At 38.3% G+C, this 12397-nt stretch overlaps 1 protein-coding gene across 1 annotated transcript in view; it reads right to left on the bottom strand.

The window, feature by feature from the left end:
* Positions 1 to 12397, bottom strand: part of KIF6 (kinesin family member 6) — a 171687-nt gene that overhangs the window by 16372 nt on the left and 142918 nt on the right. Inside the window, exon 17 of the mRNA XM_075496206.1 lies at positions 836 to 920. Coding sequence (XP_075352321.1) covers positions 836 to 920 — 85 coding nt within the window. The remainder of the gene's footprint in view (positions 1 to 835; positions 921 to 12397) is intronic.

Here is a 12397-nt window from a genome sequence, read left to right on the forward strand (position 1 = left end):
ATTTTATAAGAGCTTCACAGGACAGTAAGTACAAGGTATCCCACAAAGCTTTTATTTCACTAAAGAAATTAGTGAAATTCAAGTGGGATCAATACTGATTAACAATTAAAATACAGGTTCAATCAAATATGTAAATTATTTCTTTTGATTTCTCAGTGTGTTACCATTAATAAACAACTGGTCACCAGAGCCTGGATTCAGATAGGAGCTGAGACTGATTCCCCTTTCAGACGGAAGCTTCACTAATGAGGCCTCTTGGCTAACATACAGTTGAAGATTTACCGGTAGTATGAAATAGCCAGAAGTTTCCTCACAGATTGCACATAACATAAATTCTAGCGAATTACTTAGAACTGATATCCTTGCATCTATTTTCTTTTATCCTCCTGGCTACAGTGACAGTAGAGCAAGGATTGGTTAACCAATGTGTATTCTGCTTATTATTTACACTTAGTCAATCCTGTATAGCTTAAAGGTTTTCCTTAGGTCAAGGAAGGCAGGACATTTCTGAATCAACCAAAAATGTTCACAGTACATTTGGATTCAAACAACAAGTTTCTAACACTAACCCTCAGGGAGGACATTAAGCTATTTTTATTTATTTTTAGCCATTAGCCCAAGCATAAATTTTCCCCGCTCATGTACTGTGGCATCTTACAGACATCCAACAGCATATACACAAATTTAAAAACTATTAGTGAACCACAAAGCTGACATTTTTAAAATGTCAGAGAAAACCCTGAGGGTAGCTGTGTGTGCAGAATTGTAATTGGAATATACTATCAGTATAATTTATCTTCTGAAGGATGGCAGAAGTTTGAGGCAGAAGTAACACCTTTTTTTTTCTTCTTCAATTTGCGTTCGAAGTTTCTCTTCTACTGGATCAAGCATATTTAGCTCTTCAGAAGGACTGCAAACAGCTATAGGAAAAATGATCAGATGTAAGCAATGACCATATGATATCAAAAGAAGCAACTTTTAATTAGAATAAAAACGATTTTTTAAGAGGCAGATAACGAAATGGGGGTCATTAACCATTTCTATCTTCTGGAAATGTTTCTTCAAATTCCTTATTTAGGCATTACTTACTATAAGAGACACTCGATAACTAGTGATTTGAATTAAGTTGCTTTTATTTTTATTTTTTTCAGTAAAGACTGGAATATTCATTTTCGATATGAATAAAAGTGAGTTTGCCAGTCCATTTTAAAAGTTCATCTTTGGCATAAAACCCTACCAAATGCATTCAACCTGACAGTTTTGGCTACAAAGACAAGACCAGAACAACAACGTTTTGAAAAGAAGATACAACAGTAGCTGTGCTGGTGCCTGGGAAGAATGTAACAGAAAGAAGAGTAAAAGACAAATCCTGAAGGAGAAATTAACCTTGGTAAGCAATACATTCAGACAATTAGTATAAATAAGGAAAATGTCCTGACACTATGTGAGAAATTTTTTGAGGTAAAGGAGAACTGAGGAAATATCTTAAGAGTAGCCCAAGTTAACCTAAGAAAGCAGCTTAGGATTTCCCTATCCTATAACAGAGCTAGTTAGCATGCAACACACAATATGCTTACTCTGAGAGATGGCAAAACAGTCTTTCCATCACGGATATGTTCAGCAGTGAAAGGAAATGTAAAGTTACCTACTAGTATTACAACAGTTTCTATTTCTAGGATGAATGAGAATAGCTTAAGGTTCCCAAGAAAACGTTTAACCTTTTTAACTGAAGAAAAATGAAAGAAACAAAAGATTTGCTGTACAATACATGCAAGTTTCCATCCTGAGTATTATTTCTGCCAAGAAAATAAATTCTACGTCAACCTGTCATGAGGGCTGAGGAGTGCACCCACTCTTCAAGGAGAGGAATTCTGTCTGGAACAAGAGGGCAGCAATGACCCCTCTCTGCCTGTCAGTGCGCCAGCTGAAACCATTAATCTTTTGTTGTAGCACCCCGTAGCTTAATACAGATGAAGCTGAAAAGCATTGTATTTCATTTAGAGTACTTGGGTCAAGCATGTAAATACAGACGGCCAAGGTGGACAAAGCCCATGCACAATTCTCATTTCATACATCGAAAGGCTTTGCTGGATGTGCAGATGTGTGGTGGAGAGGGTACCCTCAAAAGATTAAAATATAAACTGCTTGGAATGTTAAAGTGAACGTGCAAGCCAGAAGGTGCAAACGTCACGGCAGAGGGGATGCTACAACGGTGGCACTACATAACAAGTTATACCCGAACACAGTGGATAATAAGAAGGCCATCATAATCATGCCAGAATCTTTAAGGAAAGCAGTAAACCTTTCAATGATTATAGGGGATCAGGAATTTCTGATTTGTCAGAGTTCATCCTCAGCAGAAGGCATAACGTGGGAAAGCGCAGAATTACACAGGGAGCTTGTGGGGAGACACTCACTGCAGAGCTCCTGAGGCTTCACACTTGTTTTGACCTTCATGAATACACAGCATCCAGGCTTGAGAGAAACGTGCTTTTGTGGAACAAACTGAAAAAATTTAGGGAGTTACTGCCTCCCAAGTGAGCCATGCTCACAGACCACGTGAGCATCCTTAATGTGTTTCCATGCAAAGCCAGCCAGACTTATCTTGAGCTGTCTTCACCAGTGGTTAAAGGAGACTCTCCTGAGCACACTGAAGTGCATTTGACCTATTTGCACAATCTGTTATGGTGTCTGAGTTCAGGAGGTAGCAGCTCTAGCACCTTGTAATGAAGGGAAATAATACAGAGTGGAAGACAGTAACATCTTAAAATGTTAAAGCTGTTTCTGGAGTGATAACTTCCCTACATAAAAACATCACCAAATTCTGCTAGTCGTTACAGAGCAATGCAAGGCCATAATAATGCAGCTTTCCTTCCCTGATTTATTTGGACATCTAGTACTTGGAAAAATATTTTGGCACTAGCTCTGAAAGCGCAGCCAAACTTAGGCAGAATTTTGTCACCTATATATAAAAACACCAAGAAAAATGTTTTTCTGCTGCTGATTACACACTGTAGAAGGGATTATTTGGTTGCAATTTACCTTCAGAAACAATAATAAAGCCTTTTATATGAGACGAGTATCTCTATCACACAAAGGCCCCAGCATCCTCAACCCTGAATACAGCTATGCCCATTATCTCCAGCAAGATGCTGGTGATGAAAGCAAGAAACACAGCTGTGGGCAAGGCGAGCAGCACAGAGTTTTGTATATGTACAGAATGGAAAGAGATGAATACACTGCAAGCTGATGGGGCCCCAGCAGCAAAAATAGCATTGGATATTTAATCAAGTAAATCGCTAAAACTTAAGACATCCATCACTGTGTTCCAGTCACAAAAGCAGAATAGATCTGATCACAGTGTCAGGTGAAGTCCAGTGGTAAGTCAAGTCCAGGACATGCCTACTGGGGCACTGCTTTGTAAGTTCTCTGGTGTCTTTTCCCATGCTGTTGCAGTCTCCATTTCAGCTTTTTGTCATGCCTGCTCATTGCAACAACATGCTTGTGAACTGAATAGCATTCTGCTCTAAAGACTAGACCTTTCTGAATCTGCCTACTGCAATATATACAGATGAACACATGGCTCTTTCGTGATGTTCCAAGCAAAAGAGATCTGTGATCTGGTGGAGTGTATTTCAACTTTTGCCTGCTGCTCCTTCTGCCTTCTCTTCATTCCCTGCTAATTCTTTTCTCCCCTCTCCCCTTTACCTTTCGGGAATCCCTGCAGTGGCCTCTTTCTGCCCCTGGGCTCCTGCTGCTGCTGCCTCACACCCCTCTCCTCCCACCAGCCCAGGCAATTTCAGCTACAGCTGAAGCTAGGACGCTAAGGTAGAGGTTACTGGCTCATTGTATCTCATGTCTAATGTTAGCATTCTTCAGCACACAGGCTCAGTTATTTTAAAATAACCTGAGAGGGACAACTGAGTGAATAGACAGTAAAACAGAAAGCATAATATTTACTCACAAAGTTACGATAGATAAGAAATACTTCCTTTTTGCTACAGGTTTTTATTCCTCTAAAGAGTTTCTTTTTATTGTATATACCTGCCTGCCCATGCAGAAACAGAAAATGTTTATTAAAACATCAAATCATTTTATCTATGTATTAACCGCATATATATGAAGTACATGTAAATTACAAAACCCTGAAAATTCATGAGACCAACTTTTGCCCATACACATTAAAAAATTTGCAATACATTAAAAAGTGCAGAGGTGTTACTGCTGAAATACTATCAGATATCATTTCTGCAACTGCACAGAAGAACGCAAAGTGGTATCTGCTTTGTTCACTCTTGTTGACTTTTAATTCACTGGATTAATGAATTTTAATTCATTGATTGACAGTTTGTCATACGAAACTTGATTGTACAGTCTAGCTCTATGCTTTTAGTGCATCAACTGAGATGAGCCATTCAGCTGATGTGCAGTATCACATGTACTTTGAGTGCCCCAGTGACTTCTCCTGGGAAACAAATGCAGTTGGTGCAATTTGATCCCAGATAATGCAGACCCAGGTTTCAGGGGTGCAGAGGAGGTATGACGTGCATGTTTAGGGAAACATTGCCTCTGTATATACTAGGGGTTTCTGTTGGCATACCTCCATCCAATTCTGTACAACAGAGTTATTTTAGCAAAGTCAGCAATGTACTCATAAGGAGTATTAGTTCCTTTACATTAGCATAACCGCACATACGGCTGAGTGGCAAGACTTATGAATCCTACGTTGTAAAGTCTTTTATTAAGAGTACTGAGTCACACGATGTAAAGAAGAGATTTTGACAGTGCTACATCAGGTAGTAAAATAGCTAGCAACTTTTATATTTATCTTCAGGCTAACTGTTTTTGTTTCACCTTCAGATACAACCCATTTGGTGAAGTGAGGCACAGGATACAATTGATACCAGCTGCCTGCTTAGAGAGAAAGGTGAGCTCTGCATGACTTGACACTCAGTTCATATCATAAATGTTTGTGGGGTTTGGTTTTTTGTTTTTTTTGTTTTTTTGTTTTTTTTTCCATAAAGGAGATTGTAAGAGGCATTTTAAGATATAATGATTTTATTCTAATGAAAGGGCCAATTTTGGAGCACAGGAAGTTGTAAAATTTGCAACACATTCCACATCACCAAATCACACAGTACCGGAAAGAAATGATAGCACCTGCTAACTGGATCACTATTTCAAAGCAATATGGCAAGCATGGATGAAAAACATTATTTCTAGCATGAGATACCAGTGTTATCACCACAGTTTACTGCAAGCTGGCAACAACTTGAAATAATCTGGCAGATTCTTGTCTACAGTCAGAAAATTTTGCAAGAAACTCTCTGTGACCCTGAACTTTATACTCTCTGGGGTGCTCATATATTTCTCGACCTGAGTGTATCATAGAAGTCAAACTCCTAGGGATTTATTGTCTTGTGCCTCAAATAACATTGTGCCCTGCTCTCCAGCTGTACTTTTGCAGTCAAAGATTTTCATTTTTTCACTGGATAGTCTTGTGTTTATCTGCTTAAATTTATAGTCACTTGACATAACCAAATTTAGAATTGACTTCAGTATCCAGTTAATATTTTTACTGCTTTATTTATCAGCTTTGCAACTTTTGGCAAACTCGGGCTTTAGTGCTTTCAAACTGGAGCATATGCTGTCATTTGGGCTTTTTAAAAACAACTATCCATCCATTGTCATTCAGGATCAGCTTACAAGTAATTCTCCCCTTCTTCTTTCTTATTCCTCCCCTGGGCCATGTCAACCTGTGTTTGTCACTGGGCACCACACGTGTACCTTATACAAAAGCAAAGATGGGTATGCACAATGAAACTCAGGAGAAGATAAAAATACCCTAATGTCTGGAAGAGTTTATATTGTGGGTATTAGAGCAATTTACCCCTTATCCTAACATAATAGATTTTTTAAAATTTCAGCCAGTTGGTCATGAGCATACATTGAAACAAACTGTCCTATTTTCAGCACTTTACAAGTTTGTGCATGTGTGTGGGATTAAGGGCATGTGTGTTTTGCTGATTTTTATTTTTATTTTAATCACTGAATTTAGTAAAAGGGTCCATCGGTATGCTGCTTTTCTTTCTATCATTCTATTGTTTATTGTTTTACTGACTTAATAGTTGCTCAAACAAACTGACTTCCAATGCACACCTGGAAAGTGGAGCTATTTTTTCCAGTTTCTGTGAGCTGTTCTGGCTAAATACAGACCCATACTTCAATTCTGTCAAGTTTCTTCTTTGAAACTAGTCATCTATATATTTGCTCCTGAAAATATACGGCATATGAAACAGAAGGCGTTGCCATCACATCAGCTGCACTCAAGCCATGAAAGTTTCTGAAACCATTGTGGCTAAAAGTTCTCTGTTGGTTTCCAAATATACAAGTACAATATACTGAAAAAAAAAAAGAAAAGCAGCTTCAAGTTTAATAAGTTCCATACACGCCAGTTGATCTAGTGGGACAGCAGCTGGGTCTTAGTCAGGAAACCCCTACTAACTCAGATCCTTGCCTACACTTAATAAATGCATTTTACCATTTGATTACATGAGATTATTCTTGCATCATTTATCTTGTTCATAATATTAGATAAAACCATACCTGATATTTGAATGATCTTTCTGTGCCTCCCAAGAAGGGGTGTGGTTTGTCATCCATAAATTTTGAAGCTTTGTTAGCATTCATTTGTACAACATCCAAGAGCTTTCATGGAAAAAAAAAAGTTTCTTTTCTAGGTTTTGCATGATCTTCTTGAAAGAAAAGGATGGAAAATACTTCTGAAGTTGCTTACCATGAAGCTCAGACATTCGGAATACACTGCCACCGATGTGCAGACCATAGTTGCAATAAGACAGCACTATAACTTTTGTAAAGCAATGCCTGGTCAAGTTAAGAACTCGACTGAGAATAATACAGCACAACTTTACTGAGAATAAGAAATATCTAAGGGTGCTAAAGGTGCAGTCACATTGAGTGTCACAGAGCACAGAAGAGATACTGAAGCTTAGTGCATCCATATTTCTTGCTGGGAATTCTCAGATAAGCGGATGTACAGTTCTCAGTTCTGAGAAATGCCAGCCTTACTGTGCATAAGCAATATACATAGGCATGCACAGTAAATCCTGTGCTTGCAGGTCACGTTTACAAATGCAATGCACACAGCAACTGTGGGATCAATTCAATAGGTCTAATGTTTTCTAAAAAGAATGGGTTTTTTACCTGCACTCTGCGTGGAACTCTGGCTGTGGCTGTCAGTACAAACACTTGTGACAAAGCCCAAAAGCATTTCTTTTGGACTGTGCACTGAATTTATAACAGTGTCATTTAAAAGAACATTAAGGAAAAATAAGCATACATCTTTTAACTGCTTCTGTTTCAGCTGTGTATAGGTATAGATGGGTCGTGCAACTGATGTGTTACTTCAAGTTAGACAATAAAAGAGGTTTTGACCTTGATTCAAGAGGTGAATACTAACCAAACAAATGTATGTGGTAGTATCAGCCTGAACAATTTTGATCTTTCTGCTACAAGGTATTAGTAAAAGACCTTCCGTCTGCAAGAGAGTACTAGTGGAGATGGAAAACAGAAAGGAAAAATACACCATTGTTGGTGCAATCAATATATTATGAACATGGGGTTGCACCATACAGTGTTTAGTTTAACCCTTGCCCCAAATAAGACAAAAAGTCTTGGGCCTGAAGCACCTATCACAAATCTGATTTTTTTCTGTACAAATAGAAGAGAATATGTGCTAAGACCCCACCTCGGTTAAGTGTACAATAAAGACCAAAGTACTACAGAAGTTTTGTTTCCACCCTCCCACCTGGCTACTCCATTAGCCCTCTAAAAGAGTTTTCTGAATGCTTTTCTAAATGTTGGTATGATGCACGAGTTTTCCAGAAAATTTCTGAAGCCACAAGTATAGGATTTCATGTCAGCAGGAATGTTATTCTTTAAGAAGATTCATTTTGATGTTGTTCAGTGTTCTGGCACATGTGCTAGATCAGGGCCATATACGACTTGGGCAGTTGTGGGGACCAGATTATGTTTTTGGGACCCTCTGTCCCTGCTGGCCACACTCACATCCCACACTGAGTGCCACACTTTTGCTGGTCCTCCCATGCACATACCCATCGGCTGCAGCTGCAGAACAGCTAGGCTCTCTGTGCTGGGCTACCAGCTCAAGAAGGTGCAAGAAGTATACAGGTATTTAGGCATTTCTCATAACTCAGACAGCTCTTTCCTATGACCTATGAAGGAAAGGACATTGAGCTTGATGTTCTGGTAGCTGCTGGCTGAATTACACTGTACTGTATACTGAGAAGAGACAATCCTGACATATCCAGAAACAATTACAAATTATCCACAATATTCTTATCTGGAGAAGTATATCCAACCTCTGTACGTTTGTGGGATATTATTAGTAACTACTTGTTCCAAGTCATTATTTTCTTTGACCTTAAACATGTAAAAATTTTTGAGCAAAGAAGCAGTGAATTAATTTCTTTTAGCCATTTTCAGCAAAATGAAGAAGTTTTTCACCAGATTTGCAGCTTGTTCTGAAACACTGGGTATCACATTAGCCATGCTATTTCTCATTCACCCCTTGTCCTGTGCTTTACATGATCAGATGGAAATTGCTATTCTAGGTCTGACCTTTACCTTGAAAAAATCAAAGCAAATACAGACGTGAAAGAGCTCCATTTGTTGTTTACGGTTCATTAGATTACAGAACTTTTGTTTGTTACAGAGAGCTCTCATGGAGGAAACCTTGACTGATACAGAACTAGTCAAGCTGCCCAACACACCCACGGGACATGGCCAGAAGAAAGAAGTTTGCAGCACCTTAAACTGTAAGTTCCTCTGACTTATGCTACCAGCTTTTTAGAGCCAATATAGAGAGGCTACTCGGAGATATACTGAAGCTAAAGCAAACAAGCTTAGGCCTAGAATCAGTAGACTGTGTGCATAAAAACAAATTTATTTTTTGCTCACTCCACCTCAAGTCCTGTCTTAGAATTACAGAATCACTCTGGTTGGAAGGGACCTTAGAAGGCTGCGTGGTCCAACCTGCTGCTCAAAGTTGGGTGAAAACTGAATCAGACTAGGTTGTCCAGACATGTCATGACAAACTCCAAGGACAGAGATCCTGCAAACTTCTCTGAGGACCTCTTTCAATGTGTAACTGTCCTCATGCCATCTTTTTCCTAATAGCTTAATTTTAGTAGACCAAATTAGAGAATTGAGAGCTTCATCTCCAGATTCTGTCTTGCTTACTTACTAGTCACCAGAAGGAGTCTCTAAATAATAATGCAATTCACATTGAACTTTTCAGTATTTCAGAAGAAATACTTATTGCAAGAAAGCTTACAGAGACTGCAAGCTGTTCCAACAACAGTGAAATGCTAAAGTCAATGTCAATAAAACTGAGAACTGGATAGCTGTGCTACAAGTTCATGACTCCTAATAAAAATATCACTTGATCCAAAGATGTCTTTTCTCTTTTTTGAGATCTGATAAGCTGAAGTGGAGTGGGTCACATGGGAAGCTTAATAGGAACACATGAGTAATCTCAGAATTTTCTGACAGTTCAGGAGAACATTTTTGCAAAGAGTTCCCATAAAGATGCAGTTCTTGAAGACATAATGAAAGAGAAAACTCATGGCTGCCTCTATAATTTAGCATTGCACCTAGTAAAACCTGCTAAAAAGAGTAAGAGAAAAAACACAGCAACAAATAAAAGTACAAAACACCCTAGAAAGACTGAAGAGAAACTTATGGAAAGAAAGGTCTGTGTGGGCTTGGGGCCTGAAGGGACAGGTTTAAGAAGTGCCTTATTACACTATACTCCTACAGTTTTAAACTTCATTCCTACATAATACTGGGAAAAACCCAAAACATATTACCTAAGAAGAAACCTCAAGTACTGCTGCAAGGGAATCATTGCTGCTTGTCTAACTGCTGCTTTGAATCTGTGGTTCTTTTTCCTGATTGTGATCATCTTCACAGAAGAAGTTGGTACATACAAAAATACAAAAGTTCTCCAAGAGGTCAGAGTTTTAGCCATATACTGTGCTGACTTAAAACACAAAATAGCATGTGAAACCAAGAGAGTGAGAGTAAGTCTGTTATCCTGTATAACTTCACAGTTACCACAGGCTAAAGTCTATGCTTTTTTCATCCAAGACAAATCTGGAATAACTACAATGACTTAAATACACTGCAGTAACAAGAAGCTATAAAGATCTTCTAATCAGAATATCCTATATAACTACTTATATATGTTTCCAAAATTAATTGCCCATCAGTATTTCAAGTATTTGCTTAAAAACCGATTTGGTAAATATTTCTAAAAGCACTTCATAAGTTACGATAATTGCACAGAGCAAATTCAAAATTATCTTTATCTTTGTCAGAGTAGAACTCTTATTTTAAAAAAGGCAAAGAGGCACTGGTTTCTGAATTTTCAGCCAGTTTTGCTATTGATATCTTTGTCTTAGCAATAGTGTAAAATCATCATACTTTTTAACAAGCACAATGTTACCAGCTTTCTGTCAGTCTCAGAATTCCCAAAATAAACCTTAATGCAAAGCATTTCTGATTTTTTCCCTTTGAAATAGAAAGACTGAAGAAATGAAAACCATCACTAAAAACCATCACTTGATACCACTAGAGGTCACCCCTAGGAATAAAATCGGTGCTCTGCATGCACAAGAGCAGCCAACTTTTACAAAAACGCCACCGTTGCTTGAGATTTCAAGCACCAATATATAGAAGAACTTAACACACAGAAACATTGTGCATATCAAAATTGTGAATTTCTAAGAGAAACCTTTCCCTTATTCTGAGGCCACTGCAGACTGACTACACTGCTCTTTTTTTTTTTTTTTTTTTTTTTTTGACTAAAAGTAGAATATATTACAGACTAGAAATACATGAACCCACATACATGGTTTTAGAGGAAGCATCTTTGGATGCCTAGCAGCACGGGGGACATGTTGCTTAATCTCTTGTAAAAAAAAAAAATCTTAAAATTCTGGACTTCAAACAGATTATTTCTCTAAAGTGCTTTACTTAGCCCATATATAAGATATCATTTTTCAGCACCAGGAATGATGGTCTTAAAACAGGCCATCTATTATTCTCCATGGACTGCGTTGGATTTGTGTGGGAAAACCCAGACTGCCACTTTTCTCAGCTTCTGTCATTTTGTGATTGAAAACACTTGTCTCTTCATTTCATGGCATTAGTACAGATCAAGGCTCTCCTGCTTCATATGAAAAAAGTAAAAAGCATCTCAGTTACAAGATGTAAAGCAGTGAAAGAAACCGAGTTCATTTTATTTACATACGGATTTATTTAAATAAGAGATTAACTCTGATGCAAACCAGCAGTTTGGAAGTGCTATGTGCTTTCTACTCAAACAGATCACAGCAGATGAGTTCAAGACAGTGATTAATTATTAGCCTAATTAATGTTATAGATGTCTGTAGGGTGCTGCTATGGTTGCCGAGAGAACTATCACACACTTCCTAAACATACCTTATACCCTCACCAGATAAAAAACATGGTGGCCTTTCTAGTGGTATCGGCTATATTGGAAGCGTTCAAGGTTGGGTTGGATGGGGCTTTCAGCAATGTGATCTAGTGAAAGATGTCCCTGCCCATGGCAGGAGGGTTGAACTAAATGATCTTTAAAGGTTCCTTCCAGCCCAAACCATTCTGTGATTCTATGATATCTCACTCTGGACAAGTGGGAGCAGCAGTTCCCAATTCTACCTCTCCAGATATGCAGAAATGCATCAGACAACATATGTGCATCCCATCAGGTATAGGATATGTGATAGCGGCAGCTTCTCGGAGCACCACAAACTAGTGCACTGGAGGAATAGCTTCTTTGAAATTCTTTCCTAACACTGGCTGGATTATTCCTGCGGTAGTACCCTGATGGATTATACAGCACTGTCTGTCCCTGTTTTATTCTGGTAGTGATCATGCTGTTCTTTCACTTCTAATCAAGGAAAGGTGAGGAAGCAGAATGAAACACACTGTAAAGAAACACACAGCAGGGCAGGAACAAGGGCATAAACTGATACTAATATCTTTAGAACAGGTATCTAACTTTGAAAATGTAGGAAAAGATGACGTAGACAAACCTATAGAGGGAACAAAGATAAGGAGAATGCTCCCTATTTTTGCTTAAAATAAATGTGTGTTGCAAATCCAAATATAAAAATAACAGATGCCAAAATCCTTGCTCTCAGGCATTTGCCACTCTAAATCAAATGCTGGTATGCATTTTCAGGGATTCAAATATATCTGTTATTTCGGACTCACCTAGTTATTTTATTTTTCATGAGGAATGGGCTTTTTCAAAGGAAGTTTGCTCAAA

Source organism: Mycteria americana, chromosome 3 (assembly GCF_035582795.1).
Source record: "Mycteria americana isolate JAX WOST 10 ecotype Jacksonville Zoo and Gardens chromosome 3, USCA_MyAme_1.0, whole genome shotgun sequence".
NCBI classification, from domain to species: Eukaryota; Metazoa; Chordata; class Aves; order Ciconiiformes; family Ciconiidae; genus Mycteria; species Mycteria americana.